Consider the following 26,582-nt stretch of genomic DNA (forward strand, 5'->3'; position numbering starts at 1 on the left):
TGGGACAATGAGGTCATTAGTGAACAATTTGGGTGTCGTAACGCTTGTCTTTCTGTTGACCTTATATTAAATTTTAAAATTTATTCATTTGATGCATTATTTGTCCTTTGTGATATGTGGCTCTGACACGGATGTTGGAACACGGGTCTCTGTTCGAACGAAACTTCCCCTTTGGAAACTTTTTCAATCATTATGGATCAAAGCCTCATCCAAGATAAACCTTCAGCTAGCCAAGATTTTTCTAAGCGATTTTTCTATAATGTCTGTTTGTACTCATAAATTTGATCCTGTAATCTAAAAATTTTGTTTATAAAGAATATTAGGTCAGATAATTAATTTGTAAAATCCAGCAGACCTAAGTCTGAAAAAAGTCAAGCAAAGTCTTTTATGCATCATTACGAACAATAATGTAGCTTTTTATCAGATGAAATGGAACTGACATTTCAGACTTTTGTAAATAGATAACTAATATTGCCAGTGCCGTTTAACTTGAGTATTTTCCAGAAAGTTTTCAGTGGTTTGAGGTCATCGACCTTCAGACCATCTCTTTATTTGAATATTGGAATGAAAATTGATGTTATCCACAACAATACCTGTTTTTACAACATTCTCGTTCATTTAAACCTTTAAAACGTCCCCGCAGCGGACATAATTAGCATGTAAATAGTCAACAAAATGTGATCTAATGCAATCTTTTGTTAGGCATTTTCTTGACAGACAATGTGGTAGACTATGACGTGATCCGGTAGCTTTGTGATCTATTTCTTTCGTGTCGCAAATAAAAACTGTTTATTACGATCAACTTTTGTCAGTGAACGTTGATTTCTCATTTACTAATTTCTATTTTATTTTTCGTTTGTTTTAGTTTCCATTTGGTTAAGAACCTATTACTCATTTTTATGATGCTATTTAATTCTCTGTTATATTTACTATTATCTCTCTCTGTTTATTGTAATTAACTCTACAAGACTAATCTGCTTGTAAAAATAAATGCCAATTTTTCGTTGCTGTCTAATGAAAGATGGTACTTAAACTCAAACATATTCTGCAAAGCTTTCCCAGTAGTTTTCGTTCATCAAACAATGACTTATTCTTTTATTATACAAGCGGAAAAACACTTTTCTCGCTAAAATATAATTATTATTCAGTTAATAATATTACATGAAATAATGGCAGGAAAAAACCATTTAAAGAATGGTGTACAAAACATTCTGAAAATTCATTTTAGATCGCTAGGGAGAAGTGTCAAGGAAAAAACTAAAGTTTGAATTCCAAAATTAAGCGTAATTACAAGCATATAACATATAATAATTGTTTTAGAAATTAATTATAGAATGAAAAATGTATATTCACGATAATTTCGAAAACAGGCATACAAAAAAGGTGAAAAATCTCACCATAAACTCGTCTTTCACCTTATGACGTCACCCCTGGCGGGAAAAGTCAACTGCCTTGCGCAGTGCACAGAGAGCTTCTACCGATGGTGTATTCGTCGGGGAAGTTATTTTGGATGGGGTCCACTGAACTAAATGGCGAGCATCCATATCTGTGTAAAAACTGAAAGAGAGGGATGCCTCAGCTAAACGAGATGCAGTGACGAAGACAATAAACTCAATGAGAACAGCTTTTAGAGAGGAACGTAAGCAGGTGACTAATGTTGAGAAGGTAGGCGATTATAGGTCTAGGCTTGTATTCACCGTGGGTAATATGTATGTAAGTAAACGTGATATATCGCTATCATACTATAGTGCAAAATCTGTAAGACATGGGTTTATAATATTGTTGGTCTAGGCAACATCGTCAACATATTCCTTTTTACGTCAGACTTTCCCATTTCGGTGTAACCCTATGTAGTCTATGCATTATGATTTTAAAATACGTGCCATAGGCACAGTACTGTATGTGGTTATTGTTGCTAGTATGCTGTTATTAGGGTACTAAAGTTTATTGCTATAAGTATGCTATTATTATTGTACCAAAGCTCATAAATGTTAATAATGACTTATGAAAACACATAGGTGGATATTAGACCTAGTCCTGTGTGGAAGAATAAATAGCCCTTGATAATCACAGTAAGGTAAAACAAACAGTAAAAAAGGATTACCAGTCTCTCATTTCACTTTAAGTTCATTCAACAGTTGTATATGAGGTAACTTTTTCTGTCCATAAACCATTCTGTGGACCATTTAGTCCGAGACATTTCCTGGTGTCCAGAGCTATACTCCGTTTCTACTCATCAGTCCCCGAAAAATTAACATTCATTGACATAATATTGTCATGGCAACACTGCGGGATGCACTGCCCGCAGGCAGAGGAAGAGAGAGAGAATAACTAACGAATGGGGAGGGAGGGAGAGAGAGAAATAACGGCGACCTCATCATCTTGAAGCATCGTATTTTTGGACTAGGCCTAGACTTTTTTTAAACTCCTAATTGACTGACGAAATTCAGTACTTTTCATAAACCTACTCTTTCATAAGTTGATGCTCATCGAAAAGTGTGTAAGATTTTCAGTTTGGCTGAGTTTTTCCATAACACTTATTATCTATCTTTACCAGTTTTTCTTTCTGATACTCAGGTTTTATATAATTTTGGCCGGGTATATCGGTAGTAACTCAAAAGGACACTTTTTTTTCTTATTAAAGTTATTTTTGCATTTTATGTGTATAACCCTGTGTCTTAATAAAGTACTTTGGTAGGAATCCAAAGTATTTGATTATATTCGAATAAGATGGAATTAAGCCAATCAGCAGCCTATGTCATGGGCAATGTTGCCATGACAAAATGTTAATGACGACACTGTTCCGATGTCAGCACAGTTGACACCGACTGCAGGGTAGCGCCTAAAGCTTTTAGCGAATTAATCCAGCTTATCTCCTCCTCAACGGTGTTGACATTGCCAGATCTGTGAAATGTTTCATGTGCGACGATTGATAAAAGAACTCGGTGAATCTTGTACGTGTAAGTCATTCTGATCAAATTCGTCGGTCCAAATTAGTCAGAGAAATTTTGAGAGTGTGTCGGGGCTTTTAAGGCATCGATCGTTAACTTGCTCTTGGCCAATGTTCCGATAAGTGACATTGCTCGGAAGCTTAGCATAAGCAAGACAACTGTAGCTAGATGGATACGAAGAAAGAGGGACGGGAAATGTAGACACGTTGCACAGAAGTGCACTCTCGTTGCGCTAGGCCTACTATTATCCAAGACCAACGAGTCACTGACGTGGCTCGCTCAAACCCGCTAAACAAGTGACGTTGTGATCAAGAGAGAAAATAATCCTCTAGTTGACGCAAAAATCATTCGCAAACAAAATACTGAGAGAGAGAGAGAGAGAGAGAGAGAGAGAGAGAGAGAGAGAGAGAGAGAGAGAGAGAGAGTATTTTGCACTACTGAGAAATGTACATATAATCATTTTATATCAGGTGTTAGTTTGACCTAAAGATCCAGAATGAATGAGGTTAAATAATTTATAAAATATGCAAAAAATACATCATTCACTATACTGTATTCATTAAAAAGTTTTATTGATAACATTATGAAAACATCTGATGTAAAACAACAATTGTAATTATTGTTACAAAGGCTAAGAGTGTACACTCATAGACCTACATTACAAATGTCGCCTATGAGGAAATTAGTAATATTTACAAATGCAGATAGCTTTGGTAGTATAATGGTAACATCCTGTTTTAAATTAATTTAGTGCGGCTACAATATCACGGTAAAACGAAAAATCCACGTGAAATTGCAAAATACGGAAATACGAGAATACAATAACAACGCTAGTAGCTGTGAGTTAGTTTTATGCCCAGAGTAAAAAGTTGCCAGGTAGTACTTTTATAGGCTGCTGTATGAAAGATTTTGAGTGTTGCCATACTTTTTTGAGTGAGTTTACAGTTTGTAAGTTTCCATTCAGAATCCGATCTCAAACTGGACCTTTCAGACAAATATATATATATATATATATATATATATATATATATATATATATATATATATATACATATACATGTATATGTATATATACATATATACATGTACACACACATATATATATATATATATATATATATATATATATATATATATGTATATACTGTATATATATACATATACATATATATGCATTGACAGGCACTGCTCTCCTACGGGGTGTAATAATGACAAAAATATGAGTACAAAAAAAATTTATGATATGTACTATATAGGGCCATTAATGGATCAAGAGTTGAAGACACCCATCGAGACACTTCTCACTTTGCTCCTTGAAAGACCCCGCTTTAGTACCTATTTCCTTTCATCTACTACCAAGCTTTGGAATTTCTTCCTGCGTCTAGTTTTCTTTACTCTTACGAGGATGCCTTTCTTGCTCCTTCAATTTACGTGACTTACAATTTTCGATACTTTAGTTCTGATACCTTCCCCTCAACTTTGTTTTCCCTTCTGATCGGGGTGAGATACAGACCTTAGGATACCCACTTTAGCGGCCTGTGTATATTAAGGAAGTCTTCAAAAAGTAAAAGAGAGAAGTACAGTAAATAAGACACTGCCTGGAAGAAGGGAGCGCTCAGAGATAATGTCTCCACAAGCTCCAACTATTTTAGTAAGAGAAAACATTTTTAATCTATAGATCCAGTTTGATACCCAGTTCCAAACGGAAAATTATATATATATATATATATATATATATATATATATATATATATATATATATATATATATATATATATATATATATATATATATATATATATATATATATATATATATATATATATGTGTGTGTGTGTGTGTGTGTGTTTGTGTGTGTATATATTATACGATCTGTAAATTTCCGTTTGGGACTGGGTATCAAACTGGATCTATGGATTAAAAATGTTTTCTCTTACTAGTTGGAGTTTGTGGAGATATTATCTCTGAGCGCTCCCTTCTTCCAGGCAGTGTCGTGTTTACTGTAACTTCTCTCTTTTACTTTTTGAAGACTTCCTTAATATACACAGGCCACTAAAGTGGGTATCCTAAGGTCTGTATCTCATCCCGATCAGATGGGAAAACAAAGTTGAGGGGAAGTTAACAGAACAGAACTAAAGGATTGAAGATTGTAAGTCACGTAAATTGAAGGAGCAAGAAAGGAATGCTTATAAGAGTAAAGAAAACTAGACGCAGGAAGAAATTCCAAAGCTTGGTAGTAGATGAAAGGAAACAGACACTGAAGCTGGGTCTTTCAAGGAGCAAAGTGAGAAGTGTCTCGATGGGTGTCTTCAACTCTTGATCCATTAATGGCCCTATATAGTACACATCTAATTTTTTTTAGTACTCGTATATTTTTGTCATTATTACATCCCGTAGGGGAGTAGTGCCGTCAGTGCACCTCATGCAGGGCACAGTAGGCTTTACTTAAGGTTCTTTGCAGCGTCCCAGCGGCCCCTAGCTGCACCTCCTTTACATTCCTTTTAATATACCTCCGTTCATATTCTCTTTATCCCATCTTCCTTTCCTCCCTCTCCTAATAACTGCGAGGTTTTCCTCCTTTTACACCTTTCAAACGTTTCTACTGTCAATTTCCATTTCAGCGCTGAATGACCTCATAGGTCCCAGCGCTTGGCCTTTGGCCTAAACCCTATATTCTATTCTATTATGTCATTATTACCAATTTCTTATTCATATTTTTCCTTTATTGGTATTTTAGGGCGATCATAAATGAAGACGAGACCTCATCTGTCACGAAAGTTTCCCCGGCCAAGGATTTAACCGGTTTGATCAGATCCCACATCCCATCTTGCAGCAACGCTGGTTTCTGGAGGGATTGCTGCAAGAGGTCAAGACGAGGCCCGAAAACTCCAACGGGATGAGAGGTAAGGCGTATTCAATTTAGTAACTACTTTCATTATTATGGTATAAAAATTTAGTGTAATCGTCCCGTCAGAGGTGACCTCCGCGATTGAGTAATTTTGCAACTGCCTCCTAAGCATAATATATTGGGTAAAATATGTTTCACAGGAATTTCCGCTCCAAACTTTTTAATCGTTAAGCGTGGTGTATACACATTGCGTTGTATATCTTACAACTGTTACTTTATATTTATTTTATAATTTTATTTTTTATTTTTATATTCTTAATTTTAGTTATTTATTCTGTGTTATATATTTATTTATTTCATTAATTACCCTGTTTCATTTATCAATTTTTATATATTGAATTGGTAAATATTTTATTTATTTATTGATTTGTTTATCTTATTTCGTTTATTGTATTTAATCTGTTATTTATTTTTGATATTCTAATGTATTTATTATCTTTTTATATATTAATTTGATTTGATTTTCCATTTTGATTTGTTTTGTATTTTATTAATTTATTGATATATCTATTTTTTTCGTCTTACCTATTTAATTACGGTTTTCTTTATGAATGTTCTACATTTTATCTATTTGGCTCTTGCACTTATTAATCTCGCTTGTTCTTTTTATTCATTTATTTATTTATTCAGTTTTCATATTTTATTGGAATATAGAGTTTAGGCTAAAGACCAAGCACTGGGACCTATGAGGTCATTCCGTGATGGAAAGGAAATTGAGAGTAGGTATGTTTGAAAGTGTAACAGGAGGAAAACCTCGCAGTTGCACTATGAAATAACTGTTAGGAGAGGGTGGAAAGCAAGATGGAAGAAAGATAATGTGAATGGAGGTATAGTAAAAGGAATGACAGGGCTTGCAGCTAAGGGGCGAAGGGACGCTGCAAAGAACCTTTAGAATGCCTGCAGACGGGGTGCACTGTAGGCTACAGTGCACCCCGTGAGGTGCACTGACGACACTTTCCCCCTACGGAGCCTTATTTTATTGGTCTTATTTATTTATTTATTTATTTGAACTATTCACTCTATATTTTCATATTTTTTGTTTTATCTGTATTTTATTTCGGTGGATTTATTCTTATTTATTTGTGTATGTGATGGTTTAATGTTTTATTTTTTTGTTTATTTATTCATATATTTCAATTTGTTCATTTAGTTTTTTTACATAATTATTTTACCAAATTGTATTTAGACTACTTATTTATTCAGTTTTTTAAATACTTACTTGCTCAGTAATTAAGCTATTTATTTACTTATCTGTTTTATTTAATTGACGTTACTTACGTTTCATTCCTTATTATATTATATTTTATTTGTTGCATTTTATTTACATTATTTGCTAATTTATATTTGACTGATTTATTTTTTCATGTTTTTTACGTATTTATTTATTCAATTTGCTATTTGTTTTATTTCATATATTAATTTGATTTACAAATGTGTTGATTTATTAATTCTTTAGTTATTTTATTTATTTATTATTTTATTTCTTTCACAAATTATTTTACTTATTTACTGATTAATATGTATAAGTATATACAGCATATATATGTATATATATAATATACATATATATATATATAAAATATACATATATATATATATATATATATATATATATATATATATATATACACATATACAGTATATATATATATATATATATATATATATATATATATATATATATATATATATATATATATATATATATATATATATATAGAGAGAGAGAGAGATAGGGCATTGTGGCTTTTATAATTAAATTTTCAATATACATATATATATATATATATATAATATATATATATATATATATATATATATATATATATATATATATATTTATATACTCATATATATATATATATATATATATATATATATATATATATATATATATATATATATATATATATATATATATATATTGAAAATTTTATAAAAAGCCACAATGCTCTCTCTCTCTCTGTCTCTCTCTCTCTCTCTCTCTCTCTCTCTCTCTCTCTCTCTCTTTAGTTCTTCGTTGGGAGAGCGGGTTCCGTTCTCAGCTACCACTCTGTTGGCCGCGAGTTCGCATCTCCGACCGGCCAGTGAAGAATAAGAGGAATTTATTTCTGGTGATAGAAATTCATTTCTCTCTACACTGTGGTTCGGATTCCACAATAAGCTGTAGGTCCCGTTGCTAGGTAACCATTTGGTTCTTAGCCGCGTAAAATAAGTCTAATCCTTCGGGCCAGCCCTAGGAGAGCTGTTAATCAGTTCAGTGGTCTGGTTAAACTAAGATATACTTTTCTCTCTCTCTCTCTCTCTCTCTCTCTCTCTCTCTCTCTCTCTCTCTCTCTCTCTCTCTCTCTCTATATATATATATATATATATATATATATATATATATATATATATATATATATATATATATATATATATTTTATATATATATATATATATATATATATATATATATATATATATATATATATATATATATATATATATATATATATATAATCTGCAGGTCACTTTTTAGCAGATGCGTCTGTAATTGTAATAGCCACAATACCCTCCTAACTCCTCGAGTTCTTCACATTTTTGGATACACTTATCACTACAACACCTAAGATTCAGATGCAAGATATATAAGAAGTAATTCTAATGGGCCACGTGACCTCGTTCTGATACTCGAGATGCAGGTTCGTATCCTGCTACCGGACATCAGATTTACTTCATATTTCTTGCGGTGGGAGCTAAGGCTTTGTTGTGACAAGTGTATCCAAAAAGTGTGAAGGATTCGAGAGGTTAAGAGGGTATTGTGGCTACTTTATATATTAATTTGATTTGATCTGAGTAGATGCAAAATTAATGTTGACTGGGTCAAATGAATTTGCAGTACATAATGGGTTGCCACGAGAGACTGTTACTTCACCTTTGTTGTTTGCCCGTTGTATGGATTTTATTAGAAAAACAAGTAAAAAATGCGCCGAAGTTTCTTCGGCGCAATCGATTTTTCTGTACAGCGTATAATGCTGTATGAAACTCAGCCACTGCCCATGAAACTCTCAGGTGCGGCCCATGAAACTCAGCCACGGCCCGGTGGTGGCTTGTGTTGTTGGCACCTATAGCGATGCCAGACGCACGATCATGGCTAACTTTAACATTAAATAAAAAACTACTGAGGCTAGAGGGCTGCAATTTGGTATGTTTGATGACTGGAGGGTGGATGATCAATATACCAATTTGCAGCCCTCTAGCCTCTGTAGTTTTTAAGATCTGAGGGCGAACAGAAAAAGTGCGGAAGGACGGGCAAGCCGTCTCAATAGTTTTCTTTTACAGAAAACTAAAAAGTGGTCGAAAATAGAAAAGAAGATTTAGACTGGAACAGCGGCAGAAAGTTAACAGGCTTCAAATATTCAGATGATGCTGTTTTAATCTGCAAAACACCCCAGATGTGCCTAGCTTGGTTAAGACAATGCATTATTGGTACAGAGAGAAGGCACTCAAAATAAATCTAAGAGAAACAGGAACAATGAAGACAGAGTATGCACAAAGGGACTGCGTAACATTTATTTGGAGAAAGGATTCATGATGTGAATCTTTCAAATATTCAGAAAGAGTGGCATCCAGTACAGATACTCTTTAAGTTCGAGTTTAGTGCATGATCAAACAAAGGAAGAGCAAACAATGGGAGGTCTGAATAAGATTTGGAAATCACCCACAGTAGAATGAAATTGCATATAAAAGTTTAGTAAGTCTCTTACTATTCTTATTGATAGGCAGCATGAATCATGGTATGATAATAACCAAAGCTAAGAGATTTTATGGATTTGAAAATAAAGCTGTAAGAGAAATACTGGGAGTCAGACGGCAGGATAGTAAGAAATGGTGTGGGAAATTATGGAAATTCCATATTTAAATAAAGAAATCATGAAAGGAGATGGTTTAGACATATCCTTTGCACAACCCCTGGGAGAATAGTTCGTGATAGGGTCAGGTGGGCTCCTTTGGTCACCAGAAGAGTTGGAAAACACAGACTGACATATATGAGAACTATGTGAAAGGAGGCTGGAGATGAGTGGAGATTTATGGTAAAGGCATTAATGGTGTAATTTTACAGAACCCTTTGCGTTTCGTGTGTTGGAGGAGATGATGATGATGATGATGAACATCATTATTATTATTATTACCATTGTTCTTAAGTATACAATGTTATGATTCCAGGCGAAAAGCCTTGACCCTCCCTGACAAGGTTGCACAGAATGAAATTCACATATACATAGAAGGAAATGCAAGGAAGAACAAAGCTGTGATACTGATAGTCCCTCTTTAGTAAAAATAGAGAGATTTTAAAATGCATACCTTAAACAAGTAAGATTCAGCACTGAATGATAAATAAAAGTATACCAAAGCAGTTGAAGGGAGGAAATGTTGAGTGTGCGGAGCAAATGAAGAGCAATGGAACTAATTGACTGTTCGATTATTTTAACCAACTGTCGTTACAAAACTAGAAATTAGACATTGGGGTTAGGCCTATTTGCTCAAGGCTGTCCTCAGAGCTTGGAAAGTTCAGTCATTAATCTCAGTCTTGGAGCCAAGGGTCGAACGGATGAATGAAAGACAAAATTTGCTGAATGCTTGCATATATTTCTTCAACTATATTACAATAAACTCCAACGGAAACAATATGATCTCTAGCGAGCGAAGGGAGAAGACGAAGAGGTGGAACAAGAGGATGAAGAGGAAGAAAGAAAAATTCGAGACGAGGGAACCATGGCACGAGGGTGAATCCGACTAGATATCTCTGTTGAAGCTGTTAATCGAAGGTGATTCCTTCGGCTCTCTGTCTCTCGGCGATCCTGAGGAGTTCGTGGACGTGTTCAGGGAGGGGGTGGGGGGTGGGGATGACGTCGCTTCTTGGCTGGAAGCCGGACTCGTCGGCGACGAACTCAACGCGGGCGAAACCACCGCTCTCCAGGGGGAGGCTGCAAGGAAAAATGAACGGAATTCAGCTTTTAATTCAAAACAAAAGATTTCAGATGTTCCCAAGAAGAAGAAGAAGGTAAAGTACCAAAACAAAGAATTTGCAATTGATTACTACGAAACAGGAAACTGAAAAAAAAATGCTGAAACGTCACTTGAACAATTTAGAATTTTTTTGCTGTTATACTTTGATATCTTGTCATACTGCTTACTTTCACAGCCGAGTGAATTGATTATATAGATAAACATCAACGCATCAAAGAGCTAGAAACACCATTGAACCCGATTTAGAAAAAAAATAACCATTTTAATACTAAGGATACTGAACAGTATGTAGAAGAATTTTCAAAAAATAAAGTTTTACTTTGTAAAAATTATTATGATAATGCCAATATTTCATATAACATTAATACAAAAACACCAAATTGCAACAAATACCTGTAAACACCACTAACCCCGATTTAGAAGTAACGTATCTTTCAGACATGTTGCTGAACAGTAAGTTCATGAGGGAAAAAAAATTAAAGACCCACTTTGGAAACATTAGTTTGTAAATCATACTTTATATAACAGTGAGGTTGAATGAGTTTCTGTCAGAGAAATCATTTGACGAAACACAAGAATGAAGACCCACTGTGAGAGAGGAATTTATCCTGAACTTTTCTCCCGGAATAAACGAGCCCTCGAAACAACCGATGATGAACTCACAGGTAGTATCCTTGCATGTTGCTCTGTCCTTCTGATCCAGGCCTTCCTTGGACCTCTGTCTCGATGCCGTTGTCGGAGGCGAACAAGTAGCTGAAGGAGCCGTCACCGTTGTCGACTCTCTCATCTCGGACGATTTTAGCGTTCTTGTCGCGGTCGCTCTGAGGGGCGGCGACGGCGACGGCGACCAGGCAGGTGAAAGCGACGACCTGAGCGAATAAGTATTTTAAGATTACGGGAAGAAGGAAAGGAGTAAATGTCGTGATGCAGATGCAGACAATCTCAGACAAATGCGCATGCGTCATATCAGGCACTTCGCACGGTGCACAAGCACCGAGCAAGAAATGACGCTAAAAATACACCAGTGGTTCATCTCTTCCTATACTCACGAACTTCATCTTGAGACGACGGAGAGCCAAGTGATGCTGCATTTCGACTGATCACGCCTCTTTATATACACATCATCCGGTCGAGGATAAAACTCCGAAAGAGAGAGAGAGAGAGAGAGAGAGAGAGAGAGAGAGAGAGAGAGAGAGAGAGGAGAGAGAGAGAGAGAGAGGCAACCAGGGGAAAAAGAAACAACAGTCTTTAACGGGTCAACTCGGCGAAGGTCATGACTAGCCCGAAGAGGTCAACAAGACCAAGGTCTTTTCCCTCTTCTTTTACTCTGTATTGCAGGATATGCATTTTCATTCTTTGTTGATATTTCTATTACTTGACGTCTTCATCCCGGGTTTATATCGCTGTCATACCTATCAAAATATACAAATAAATAGCATTCAAACTAACAGCCAAGATAGATATAAGAATATAGATAATACAGCTATTAATGATGTTTATGATTATTACAGAACAAGGACAACAGTATTCGTAATGATAATTATTATTCATATTCAAACAACAACGATAAAACAAGCGACAACAGAAAAGACAGTGCATTAATGATTTCGAAATAACGGTTACGCTGAAAAATCAAAGAAATGGTAATGAAGAAAAAAAAAGTAAGAAATTGAAGAGAGAAAAGACTAGAAACCAGTTTGTCTCAATGACGAAGCCTTTCCAAAACAGACAGTTGGAAATTACAACAGAAAATGCAGTAAAATATGAAGTCAAGAAAGAATCCCACATGAGACATCAACTTCTTGTTTACATTCAACCTGGCAAATCGATTGCGTCACCAAAGGGCATCAAAGGGATCTGGGTGTGATGAAACAATTTTTTTTTCCGTTGAAAGACTGTCAGTGATGAATACGATTTGGATATTATGAATACTAAAACTGTTTTGATGTATTTTCCTTTTGACATATACGAAGAAGTAAATATATGCAGGTATATATTCTGTACATATGCATATATATACATATATGTATATATGTAATATATATATATATATATATATATATATATATATATATATATATATATATATATATATATATATATATATATATATATATATATATATACATATATACATATGTATGTATTTATACATATATATATACAGCAATATATACGTATATTATAACAAATTTCATAACGATCCTATTGGATTTAGATTTATCATCCCGTTCCTTTAGTTGATTTAACAAACAATGGAATTTTATCCTCATCCTAAATTTAGATACCTATATGATGAAATAATGATAACAGCTGGATCATTAGATAAGATAACGTCAGAGAATCCTTCTCTGCTTGTAATGGAAACCCTGGAAGTCCTGCTTAATTTCGTGCTAGCTACATTTGATTTTCATTCTCTTGATGCTTTCGTGTCTCTTTTTGATAAATATTTTCTGTCAAATGTAGTAATGCAAGAAAACCATAAGAAATTCAAGTCTGCATTGACAACGATTTTGTTAATTTTGCTAACAAGATACGCTGACAGATGAGAGTCGTGATATTGCTAGTTATACTTTAGTATATTTTTTTTGTCACACATGAATGGGAGAATTATGCTGTGGTGCGAAATTTATTGATTGTTAAAATATCCCGGCATTATGCTCCTCTATTCTTCTGCTTATCTCTGTTTCCTTCCGTCCTTATCTTCTAGTTTTGCTTTGTTTCCTTAACAGAATCTCTAATTATTAGGATATATATATATATATATATATATATATATATATATATATATATATATATATATATATAAAATATGTATATATATATATATAATATATATATATATATATATAATATATATATATATATATACATAATATTGCATATGTATATATATTATAATCAAAACTTCTCTGAAGTCCAAGAAGGCTTTGAATTACCATATGTCCTCAAATTTATGACTTTCTTTTAGCACCGAAGCGCATTTGCTTTCATGATTCATTTTTATTTTACATGTCTTTGCTGAATGGAGTATCTCTGAAATCCGAAATGCTTTTGATGTCCAGATGTCTTTGATGTCCCGATTTTGTCTGAAGTCAAGGCTGTCTCTGAAATTAGAAAGTATCTTTTGAACTCTTGACTTTCTTTGAATTTCAATATGTATTTTGCAGATTATGCTTTTGGCCGCCAAAATGTTTTTGAAGTCAGGATTATATTTCACGTTCATGTTGTTGAATGCCAGAATGTTTTTGAACTCCAGAATGTGTTTGCGATTTAGAATGCCTTTCAATCAAAAGAATTTGGAATTCTAGAAGACCTTTGAATTAAAAATATCTCAGAAGTTCGGATGTTTTTGAAATCCAGGAGACGTTTTGAATCTAAAGTGCTTTTGAAATTAAAATATCTTTGGAGTCTTGAATGGCTTTTAAATTCAAAAGGACTTTCAAGTTGATAATGAGTCTAGTTATCTTTGAAGTTCAAATTATCTTGTTTATGTATCCTGGGTATCTAGAACATTTTAGAAAGTTAAATAGGCGGGGCTGGGGGACAGACGATAAAATTTTTTGCATAATTCTTTGCATTTCGGCAATAATTTGGTAGTCAATGATGCGTACCAAAGGTCCTTTTCCCCCTTAGGGGTTAGTACCGTCAGTGCACCTCACGTGGTGCACTGTAGGCATTACTTAAGGGTTTTTGCAGCGTTCCATCTGCCCCTAGCTGCAACCTCTTTCATTCCTTTTACTGCACCTCCGCTCATATTTTCTTTCTTCCATCTTACTTTCCACCATCTCCTAACAATTGTTTCATAGTGCAACTGCGAGGGTTTTCCTCCTGTTACACCTATCAAACCCTCTGACTGTAAATTTCTCTTCCAGCGCTGAATGACCTCATAGGTCCCAGTGCTTGGCCTTTGGCCTAAATTCTATATTCCATTCCATTCCAAAAGCCTCTTTCACAATATTATTGTAGAAATTCTGAAGCAAATTATTTATCATCTGATTGTGATATCCGTAACCTGCCGCAGTTGGTAGCACGCTTACGTATGAAACAAGGTGTATGGTGAAACGAGTTTGTGTGCGTGTAAGGCAAGTACTGTACTGTGTATGGCCATACAAACAGACTGGTGGAAAGACTGAAGCCTGTTAATCTGACATGTTGATCAGTTTAACAAGGAAGAGAAGTGAGATGGAGGAAGGGATTAATTGGCGTGGGAAATGGGGATGTTGGAAATGAGGGAGTGGGTATTTGTGGTAAATGACACATCTGTGGCGTTTACACAACACCGGTCAGATGTCAACTGAGCGGTTTGTAAAAAAAAAAAAAGGTAGAGTGCGAGGGAATACAGTACACCCGGTTACGAGTTACTGAAGCACAAAATACTTCGTCAAAAAAGTTGATAGAGTGGAATCCTCATTCAGCACAGGCTTCATTTTGAAGAGACCGAACGTAACTAAGATAAAATCTAGACTCTTAAATCATTTCAGAGACGCTCTAGTTGTAAAACTTTCCATTTCTTTCTTCAGCCAACTAGGGATCGTAAGGGAAACAAAAAGAAAAGTTACAAAGGGGTTCACAGACAATTAGCTCACAGACTGGAGAGAGTCGTGTCAAGGTAGAATCAGACTTGTCTGACGCTTCTGAAAATGTTAGATTAGTTCCCCAGTTTATCCGGGGATTCTCACATTACTCGAGTCGGTGAACGCTTCTTCCCTTTTACCGGGAAGCTTTGGAATTCTTACCTTCTGTTTTTCATGACTTACAACCTTTCTTCTTGTAAAAGGCAGAAGATCTGTTGGCCTTCGCGCTTAATAAAATTAGCTTGGTTGTTAACAGATTGTTCCTTCGTTTCGAGAAAGCTAAACGCTTGACAAGACCCGAATGTAGTAATTAACCAAGCAAGGTTAGTCGAGATTAAATAGGCTTATGGGTTCTTTCCTTAAGGCGGCTCGTTAGTGTAGTAAAGTGTTAAAATGTATGAGAGGTTCTGTGCGGTCCATTGGACATACAACAGAGACGAACAGAAGAACCCGTCAAACCACATTCACCTTCGTCATTAACGAAGATATTTCTGGTAATCATTGCGTTAAGAGAATAACGTTGAAAGCTTCTGGAACTGTGCATAAAGCTTCTAAACAAAAAGTTGGAAATGATGCAAATTTTGAAAACAGATTTTCGACGAATTCGTTCGAGACGATGTGGAAGTATTTGATAAGTGGATGGACTCAAGGCAGAAGGAGTTATTGGTGTGTTCTTTTAGACCAGTGGTCCTCAGTCGTGGGGCACAGAGCATTTTCAGATGTACTTTATGTTTTCTCTTGCACTGCACAAATGTCAGACTTATTCGTCAAAACTTAATTTTTTCTTAAAATTTAGCCATCCACCAGGTACCTTTGGTGGCAACCGGGTGGATTTCGGCAAAAGAGGAAAGCAGTCAGAGCTATCGGTTTAGATATTAAGATGGGGAAAACATGTTGTAGAATCACTTTAACTCTCTGTCTGTCCCTCGCAACTTCCCTTCTCTAAACATCGCCAAGGTTCCTTAAGAGAGTGGAAAACATGTGCTCCTCTGTCTGGTTATGCCAACAGAACAATCTTTCCCCGTTTGTTTGTCCTGCCCTTTTCAATTTTTAGAAACGAAGACAACGAGCTAACCACCCCTCTGACCAGCGTACCTGCATTACTTGTAATTCGAAAGGGCAAAGATACAAAATTCACGAAATGATCAAGTTTATTATCGTAGTTTTATGAACATATGCACCATTTGGAAGACTCAAGAGAGTTTGAATAACTAGAATCGGGGATAGGAATCTGTTCCATATAGAAGGGGAGAAAGCAGACTCGGACACTCAGAGGAGGACGGACTAAAGAAGTTACTACTCGAAGGTGATTCCTTCGGCTCTCTGTCTCTCGGCGATCCTGAGGAGTTCGTGGACGTGTTCAGGGAGGGGTGGGGGGACGGGGAGGACGTCGCTTTTTGGCTGGAAGCCGGCTTCGTCGGCGACGAACTCAACGCGGGCGAAGCCACCGCTTTCCAGGGGGAGGCTGTCAGAAAGGAGAAATGAAACTGTTCAGCATTTTATTTGAATAGGAAGAAGTGAAAAAATGAACAAGAAGAAGTAGAAGAATCAACGTGACTTAAATATCCGCCGAAGCTCTACATAAGAATATTGTAATTTGATCTGAGTCGAAGAAAAAGCTAGCAAACATTAGGAAGGACAAATGAAGACAGATTTTTCGAATTATGTCAAAACAGAGAGTATTTGAGATAAATGAGGTGAAATAAATGTTGCCAGGAAATGCTCACAGATAGTATCCTTGCATGTTGCTCTGTCCTTCAGAGCCGGGAGATCCTACGACCTCTGTCTCGATGCCGTTGTCTGCGGCGAAGTTGTAGCTGAAGGAGCCGTCGCCGTTGTCGACTCTTTCGTCCCTGATGATCTGAGCGTCCTCCTGAGGGGCGGCGAAGGCCAGGCCGAAGAGGCAGAGAGCGATGACCTGGAATGGAGAAAGACATGAAGGACATGGAATAAAGGACTTGGAAATGAAAATGGAATGTAGAACATGAATGAAGAACGCCTTGAAAGGAGATCGTCTCAGTATGCTGGTTATATAATAGTAATAATAATAATAATAATAACAACAAAAAAAACAACCATTAAATCAAAACAGATAATTAAGAATAGTTTTTTAATACCACATCAAGTTGTTTACCGTTCGCCACAGTTTCAGCATAGAAGAAATTGTGCATTTGTATGCACATTTTTGAACGAGGAATTGTATATTTACATCTGCAGTATATTTCTCTCAACACATACTTATATATATATATATATATATATATATATATATATATATATATATATATATATATATATATATATATATGTGTGTGTGTGTGTGTGTCTGTGTGTGTGTGTGTGAATATATATTCCACAAATGGTATCAATATACAAACGTTACTATAAAAATTTCGGTTATATCTTTTTCTAAATCCGACGAATCTTCGGGCAAAATTAGATAAGTATTTTCCGTTGGAAATATACTAAAGGTCAACAAAATTAAAAACAAAGTACTTAAAAAAGTTCCCGCTTTTGTAATTCAGGTAATCGCTATCTATACAAATTTGGTCGACTTCAAGGCACACAGGTGCCTTACTCGTCTTTCGTTCAGGTATCGAGTTTTCCACATCCAAGAGCACCCTGCAGCTTGCAGTCTCATCTAAACATCTCCTTATGTCATCCAACAACTTCCCAAAAAAGATCCGAACATCGTCGTCTCCGTTTTCAGTTACTTACGAACTTCATGCTGATGTTGTGGTGCTCAGTCGACTGATGCATCGTAGCTGCCAGGTCGATTTATATACCCCTCTCATGGCTAGAGTTCGGGTTGCTTGCACAGAGAGAGAGAGAGAGAGAGAGAGAGAGAGAGAGAGAGAGAGAGAGAGAGAGGTTGACCACATTCAAGCACTTCACTATACGGCCTCCTTCGGATCTTCCTCAGGCGCGGCAACAATTATTTCGAAGGACTTTTGGTGCTTGTCCTCAAGGTCATGTGTGCTTTCGTGTTCCCGACATCTGTAGACCTCCTTCTTCTTCGTCTTCTTTTCTCCGCTTATATCTGTGCGTCTTCTTCTTCTTCTTCTTCTTTTTTTCTCAGCTTTTATCTCTTCTTCTTCTTCTTCTTCTTCTTCTTCTTCTTCTTCTTCTTCTTCTTCTTCTTCTTCTTATTTTCTCAGCTTTTATCTATTCTTATTCTGCTACAATTTTTATTCCATCTTTTACTCACACCTTCTTTACTTCTTCCTCTTTGACTTTTTCCTCGTTTTGGCAATTTTTCCTCCCTCTTTTCTTCTTCTTCATATTGAGTGTTGAAGGCAAAAATATGAAATACTGATGCGCCTCATGACATGCATACATAAATAATTAAAAAATAGAAAAATGGCAAAAGAATATGGGCATTAAACATATTTTTTCACCATAAGCCTATTCTATTCCCTTCCCAAGAACTTCTGTGACCTAGTTGAATGTGCAACAGCCTTCTAAGGTCTAATGAGCTTGGAGCAAGCGTGAAGGAGTCACGCATACCTTCCTATGTCCTCAAGCCCTGCGTTGAAACGTTCCCTTCAAACTCCCCCCTACTAGCCGCCTATACCCACCAGACTTTGGAATTCACGACTTTCCCACGCGTTTCCTGAAGAGGGGAGGTATGTCAGCAACATTATTTACTCTTTATGCTTCAGTTACTGCTACTGCTGTACTGGCCGTATGACTAAGAGTTACTAAAGATTCTCATATGATTTAGATTTTGCTGCAGTTGATTTGAGTAATTGTGGTGCTTTTTGTAGGAGATTAGCATCTAAAATCCAGAAATTTTGTTACCTAACGCCAGTTGATAGCCATTTAACCCGTGTATTAGTCTCTTTGACGGCATAGGAAATAGTTGTCAGTATTATAGGAATGGCCCAATATGCAGGCAATCATGAATACAGTTATTCACATAAACATAAATAGATAGAACTTTACTTCCTGTAACATAAATACAGTTAAATAGTGCATTTTAGTAGGGAATGAGGCTGCAAGCTCGGTTGTCGGCCACAAACATTCAGCTTGCCCTCTTTCTCCTGTCATTCATCTTGGGTTAAGTAGTCCGCCACTAACATGAGTCGCCAATATTGCAAAGTCATGTATTTTCTGGATAGTAACCCAGCAAATTTAGATAAAAGTAGCCTATGTATTATGGTACTTCAGAATACAACATGGATGTAATGTAGTTAACAGACACTTGATCACATGTCCAAACTACATAGGTCTGAGCAGGGCAGTGCTCAGAGGCTTGATAAATAACGAGCAAGGACTTTTTAAACTATCAAAGCAGCTTTATGCAACAACATCTATTCCTTGGAACTCAAAATCACCAATTATTGGCAATACTCATCATTACTTCCTGGAAATTTTGCCATTCAAATATTACTAACAGTTGATTCCTATGCTATTACATTACACAGAAAATCGGACAGATTTCAGACCAGGTTGCCAGGGTACGATAATGCATCCTTGATGAACTCGCCTGTCTTAGTCATGAACCAGATTCCAATTTGTTTTCTTGTACATATAAGGTAAGGGTAGTGAATCTGCAATGTTTGTTTTGTCTAACTTCTTTTATTGTCTGGAGGTTGGTTTCGAGAAAGAGATAGAAATGTTTCCAAGATGTTTCCAAGAGCGCCATCTTTGGGAAAATTGTTGTTTAGGGTGAAACACCTTGTCAGAAAAGCTCTGCATTATCATGTCTAGGTTCACTGGAACGCCACGTCAACAACAATTTTCTGTTGCTAGTCACTTGTAAACCTGTGTATGAGATTAATTACAGCTGAGCCGTTTTTAGACATGGGCACATAGGGATTTTGCCAAGGACCCATGGTCCTAGGGCCGCCGTACTGCCTCATACTGCATGCGGAATCTAGTGTGGGTAATCTGTCTTTAGTCATTTGAAAATGCATAAGTTTATTTGTTTACACGGACTCGTGCTAGTTGTTTTTTCATTGCTGGCAGTAGATTAAATATACATTTCTGGTATTATAGCGTTTCTTAACTGTATATGCCTGCTGATTATAATGGTACAATATTCAGTAATAAAGTATTTACAAGGATGATGAGCCAATCAGGCATTTGGTGTGAATCGTGATGCTGAGACGAAAACTAATTGGGTTCTTAATGATAGTTTAGAGTGTCTGCCGTCTGATTAAAGCATGTCTTGAATTTACCCTTAACCGATACTCACTGAAGATTAATATGAAGAGCAAAGATCAAATGGAATAATGGAAAAGAGTCGCCGTTTACATGCCGTCAGCTGATGTAATTAACTGTAAGACATACAAAAATGATAACTATCCTTGTCTTTGGGAATGGACAAAAATGCCAAATTCTTAGGTTAACCATATTTATTAGGATATTTTCTTATATATAAATTTACACCTTATTTTTCTGCTATAACATATTTCATTTATACACAAGAAAGGTCGAAATCGATTCCACAATCAACATGGAAGAAGAGAATTCAGAGACGCATTTGGGAACGGACAAGAATGGACGTATCATGGGAAGTTGTTACTCGAAGGTGATTCCTTCGGCTCTCTGTCTTTCGGCGATCCTGAGGAGTTCGTGGACGTGTTCAGGGAGGGGTGGGGGGACGGGGAGGACGTCGCTTTTTGGCTGGAAGCCGGCTTCGTCGGCGACGAACTCAACGCGGGCGAAGCCACCGCTTTCCAGGGGGAGGCTGTCAGAAAGGAGAAATGAAACAGTTCAGCATTTTACTTGAATAGGAGGAGGAAGTGAAAAAAAGAACAAGAAGAAGTAGAAGAATCAACGTGACTTAAATATCCGTCATTGTAATTTGATCTAAGTTGATGAAAAAGCTAGCAAACATTAGATAAGGACAAATGAAGACAGATTTTGTGAATTTTGTCAAAACAGAATATTTGAGATAAATGAAGTGAAATAAATGTTGCCAGGAAATGCTCACAGATAGTATCCTTGCATGTTGCTCTGTCCTTCAGAGCCGGGAGATCCTACGACCTCTGTCTCGATGCCGTTGTCTGCGGCGAAGTTGTAGCTGAAGGAGCCGTCGCCGTTGTCGACTCTTTCGTCCCTGATGATCTGAGCGTCCTCCTGAGGGGCGGCGAAGGCCAGGGCGAAGAGGCAGAGAGTGACGACCTGGAATAAAAGGGTTAATGAAATCCATGAGGAAAATATAAGTGAATATTTGCGTAAGTACTGGAAGTAATTTGGTTAGAAATAGCATGTGCATTTTCTTGCTTCTGGAAAGGGTTAGAGTTGACATTTTTATTTGTGAAGCTAAAAATCTTAATGTACCTAAGATCAAAGTAGCATTTTATCATCGAAGAAAAACATCCACGCAGCATAAGCTTAACACAAATTGTTAAATTAGAACTGTTGACGTATGTCACTGTAAAAATACCGGTCTGTCACTGCATATTAGCACTAAGAAATATTTTCAAATAAGGAAATATGATTTTATTGAAATATGTTTAAAAACACATATGCCCGTTCCTCATATATACAGATTATTTTTGGCGAATTTTCCGTTGCACAAAACGTATAATTTGGACTGAAATCAGTTTCATGGAAAAAAGTTATTTTTTTCTTTCTTTCTCATCTCGATACTTACGAACTTCATTGTGACTTGTTGACCAGTCGACTGATGAACTGACGGAGGTGAGCAGCCTGTTTATATACCCGTCTCACGGTTAGGATTCAGCTAGTTTGCAGAGAGAGAGAGAGAGAGAGAGAGAGAGAGAGAGAGAGAGAGAGAGAGAGAGAGAGAGAGAGAGGAGCAACTATTCCCCCCTTCCTCCTTGAATTGTAACTACCATCACCTACGTCACATCTACTTTGGACAGTTAATCCTAAGGAGGTCACCTGCTGCACACCCGAGAAAGGTCAGATGGTCAAATTCATAAATCATTCTGGACAAGTAGAGGTTTGAATCAATGGAAAGCAGTTACGCAAATGATGAAACTGAAGAAGCCAGTTTGAGACCTCATAAATATCTGAAGAAATAAAAGAAATTAAATTAAGATTCGTAAAGGATTGCTATTCAAAAACTAAAAAATAAAAAAATAAAAATCTGTCATAACTGTGAGGTCTGAAGGAGGTCGTGTGTGCCAAGGTCTCTAGTGAATCTTCACTCAGCCTTTGCATTTTCCTTGATTATCTTTTTTGTCTTTTTCACTGGACTGCTTATGACTATATCTTTTATCGTGTTTTATTTTCTTGTTTCTCTTCTGCTTCTGTGCTTACTCCACTGTTCTCCTCTTTCTGGCTCTTTTCCTTTTCTGCTTCATCTTATTCTCCTCTTTCTTTTACAAATCTCTTATACTTAAAGTTTATGACCATCTTTCGTTTTGTATTCCGGTTTAATCTGTTTCTTGTTCTTCTTGTTTAGCTTCCGTCTTGATACTTTTCTGTGTAGTAATAATATGCATATTATCGGTCGTATTCTGAATTATACCATACCCACGATGATCATGCTGTGCTAATTAGGTGTAGCCTAAACACCCCATCAAAGATTTTAAATTGAAATGAATATATATATATATATATATATATATATATATATATATATATATATATATATATATATATATATATATATATATATGCACACCCACACATATATATATAATTTATATATATGTGTATATATAATGTGTGTCTGTTTATGTATGTGTATACACGCACATGTATATGTACATAAATTATATCGTATGTACAGTGTATATATAATATCTAGTGAACTGCCGACCAATGGTCCCTTTTGATATCCGTCCTTCTGATACTTTTTGATGTAGCACACATACGCGCAGACACACACACACACACACACACACACACACACACACACATATATATATATATATATATATATATATATATATATATATATATATATATATATATATAATACTGAAAAAAAAGCTGACTCAGCTTTTGCCTTCAGCACTATTTGGTTTAAAGTAACTGCCTTCGACTTCGATATATATATATATATATATATATATATATATATATATATATATATATATATATATATATATATATATATATATATATATATATATATATGGAAAACTAAATTATCAGTACCAGTAGTATTAAAAAGATTAAAATGAAATAGCTCGGAAAATAAGAAAACGGATTTCAGTTACAATTTTAAACATTTTTGCCCTCGCTTTATCAAAAGCTTGTAGCTTTTCGTTGCTCAATTTATCCTGAAACATGACTACTCTCATTTAGTTACTGACTTCTTTGCATTGAACATTATCTTTTTTTCGAGAACAATTTGTTACCAACTGACGTAAGGAAAGTCGTAATATTGATTCCTCATTATGGAATGTGAATTGAATCACGTCTTCGGAGATGATTTGACACTGACTTTTGATGATAGATTTCTTTTCCGGGAAAGTTCTGCTTGAAATTAAAATGGAAAAGCTTTAGTTCCATCGTAAGGTTAACATCAAAAGATTTCGGTCACGAACATGATCTTCGATTACCTCCGAATAATCTTTTTAGTTTGAAATTTATACTGTTATGAAATATTATGGGATAAGACACAGGCCATATGCCACTTCCTGCTCGTAATCCACAATTCGTGCTGCTTATGATTTTATACTTTTTTCCTAATTCGTTCGTATTTTTATTTTATGAAACTCTGTTTCAATTTTGAGACTGCCAGAATTTTTTTATCGGCCTAATTTCCAATGACATGCTTCTTACTCTCCTTACCAGCTGCGCTTCTCTATTGATCTGTTTCTCTCGTTTATGCTCGCTTCTTTTAGTCGTCCTTCTGGGAACAGTTGACGATAATACGTATACGCATTTAGTATGTTTACTCTGCCACATTTGCCTTTGATTTAATCTGTTCTTTTTTCTTTCTCTTTCCTGTGTTGATTATTAGCAACACCGATTTTGCTGGTTTCATGCTTATTGTGAATTTCCTAAGTTTTCAAGTGTATGACATTCATTTACGGTAGTTTGTAACCTTTTTTCCTCCCCATGGGCAACTTTTCATCACCACATCTCAAAAATGTAATTTCAGAGTAAAGGGGGCTAGATTTTTTATGCTGACGGTATTGACTTGTCTGTCACTAAACTGCATGGTTTGGGTCTTACCTTATTCACAGTTTCCGTAATTTTTTTATTCATGCTGGACTATTAACAACTGCTTTATTTTATATGTTATCTTAGTTAGCAGTGCTTCTTTCAATCCCACCATTTTTCATATTTCTTGTATAAAATCCTTTAAGTCTTACCTGTCAATATCTCACCAAACCTTATACTTACGTTGCTCATCCGTGCATGTATTATGGCCGATTACTCCATCCAGGTGATCTCTCATTGGACCTCCCATCTAGGTCTCCATATTAGAATCACCTCTCTTCTATCTCCTTTATTTTTCCATCCTGATTTTCTCAAAAACCTTTCCAGCTGTACTTAGTTATAGAGATTCACCTCCTTAATTTTCTATTCCAATTTACTTCCTTTTTTCATGCAAAGACAAAAGTGTCAAGGCATCTTTGTCGTCTGGGATATTTATGTTGTTTTTTTTATTTTTGACAGAAGATATGTCAGACTTTCTGCTAGTTCCTCGCCCATAATTCTTCCTGTTGCATTGTTAAAGCCTTTCATTCGTTTGGGTTTTAACGGCACATTCTTTTTCTTGAAATTATTATCTTTTCTGCCTCTCCGTCAGTTTGCCCTGTCACTTTTTGTTATCCTTTCCCAGAGTAAGTTGAATAATTTGTTGATCCTTTTTGCCATAATTACCTCTTTGCTCTGAGGAATTTCCTGTTTCAGTAAATGTTGGAATTACTTTTTTTCTGTTATTCCTTAATTATTATTAGACTTTCTTCCCCTTTCTTAATTTCCCTAAGAGACGAGTCTCTGAGACTGTCATGTAGCTTTGCTTATGTCTTACTTTGTTTCCCGTTTTCATTTCCCTTATTCATCCATTTTTTCCTGTACACCCTTTTTAAGTTTCCATAAGTTTCATGAGATTCTTGAATTTAAAATTTTCTGATTTAGGTAATTCTACTGCAATTTTAGTGATTTTACTTACTATTTATATATATTGTGAATATTCTAACCCTTCTCACCTTCTCTGGTTATTTTAATTAACACTTGTTTATCTTTATTTCATCCGGTTGTTCCATATTTTTTTCTTTATTTTTATACCCAGTGCTTCTTGGTTGATTTTTGTTAGAGAAGTCCACTCCCATGCCCACTCTACCTCGTGCCTGCCAGTAAACTTGTTTTTTAATTATTTTCCTTTATCTTTTATGGTTAGGTATACGTGTATTTCGTTAGCATAGTGAAAGCCTCTCTACAAAAGAAAAACTTAACTACAAGGGCTTATTGGTTTATCAGTGTAACTAAAGGGCATAATTTGCTAATATTAAACATGCGAATTGTGCGTCAGAGTCTACGATCACCTAAAAGTTTAACAATTTAACAAATTTTGTGGTATGACGTGCAAAAAAAAAAAAAAAAAAAAAATTGCAACGTTCCCTTCCAATTCATCAAGCCTTTTAAAGAGATTTGGCTTTTAATCCAATTTATTTATCTAAATAATTTATTTGTTGTCCATATTTATTCATTCATGCCGACATAACGTCTCTAAATTAATAAATCGATTTTTGAACTTCTCGAGAATCTGTCTCAGCATGAAGTTTTTTCTAGCGAAAAATCGAATTTAGTAACCGATTTTAGGGGGTTCGTCTCCATCGACCCACCCCCCAACCCTGATGACCTCTTAGCCTGTTTGTAACAAGTAAACGGCTCTGGATTTCAGTGCTGTATCTGATGGCCCACGGAACATGTGCTTATGTTACAACACCTGGAATGGATACAAGTTGCAGATGATACTGCTCAATCTTTTTAGTATTATTTCACGTGTAAGTCTTTGAAGGTACCGACTGAAAAGGACAAATTCGTATAAAAATGGAAATAGCAAATGACGTGTCTATAGAGAGCCACATTGTCGTGGTTGGTGACCTAATTAAGTTACATAGCGCAGATTGAGCTATTGTGACACTATTAACTTGAAAGTGATAAGCAAGTCCTATAAAAAACATACATACATACATTCATTTTATGATAGATATACGTATATATATGTACACACACACACACACA

General features: G+C 35.6%; 3 protein-coding genes and 1 long non-coding RNA gene across 4 annotated transcripts in view; 1 reads left to right on the forward strand and 3 right to left on the reverse strand.

Annotated features, from left to right (window-relative positions):
• The first annotated feature begins 1,453 nt into the window (after window positions 1–1,453).
• Window positions 1,454–26,582, forward strand: part of LOC136827998 (uncharacterized) — a 143,567-nt gene continuing 118,438 nt past the window's right edge. The window contains exons 1-2 of the long non-coding RNA XR_010849877.1: window positions 1,454–1,665; window positions 5,689–5,854. This is a non-coding gene — a long non-coding RNA (uncharacterized lncRNA). The remainder of the gene's footprint in view (window positions 1,666–5,688; window positions 5,855–26,582) is intronic.
• Window positions 10,471–11,970, reverse strand: LOC136827623 (cuticle protein AMP2-like). Its single transcript, XM_067085096.1, has 3 exons — window positions 11,922–11,970; window positions 11,536–11,741; window positions 10,471–10,829 (listed from the first exon to the last, which is right to left on the reverse strand). Exons 1-3 carry the CDS (start codon window positions 11,961–11,963, stop codon window positions 10,661–10,663), a joined length of 417 nt encoding a protein of 138 aa, XP_066941197.1. The 5' UTR covers window positions 11,964–11,970; the 3' UTR covers window positions 10,471–10,660.
• Window positions 16,583–18,286, reverse strand: LOC136827624 (cuticle protein AM1159-like). Its single transcript, XM_067085097.1, has 3 exons — window positions 18,168–18,286; window positions 17,177–17,367; window positions 16,583–16,914 (listed from the first exon to the last, which is right to left on the reverse strand). Exons 1-3 carry the CDS (start codon window positions 18,207–18,209, stop codon window positions 16,746–16,748), a joined length of 402 nt encoding a protein of 133 aa, XP_066941198.1. The 5' UTR covers window positions 18,210–18,286; the 3' UTR covers window positions 16,583–16,745.
• Window positions 20,795–22,184, reverse strand: LOC136827625 (cuticle protein AM1159-like). The gene is made up of 3 exons (XM_067085098.1): window positions 22,057–22,184; window positions 21,391–21,581; window positions 20,795–21,144 (listed from the first exon to the last, which is right to left on the reverse strand). The coding sequence occupies exons 1-3, from the start codon at window positions 22,063–22,065 to the stop codon at window positions 20,976–20,978; spliced, it is 369 nt and encodes a 122-aa protein (XP_066941199.1). The 5' UTR covers window positions 22,066–22,184; the 3' UTR covers window positions 20,795–20,975.

This window comes from Macrobrachium rosenbergii, chromosome 42 (genome assembly GCF_040412425.1).
Source record: "Macrobrachium rosenbergii isolate ZJJX-2024 chromosome 42, ASM4041242v1, whole genome shotgun sequence".
NCBI lineage: Eukaryota > Metazoa > Arthropoda > Malacostraca > Decapoda > Palaemonidae > Macrobrachium > Macrobrachium rosenbergii.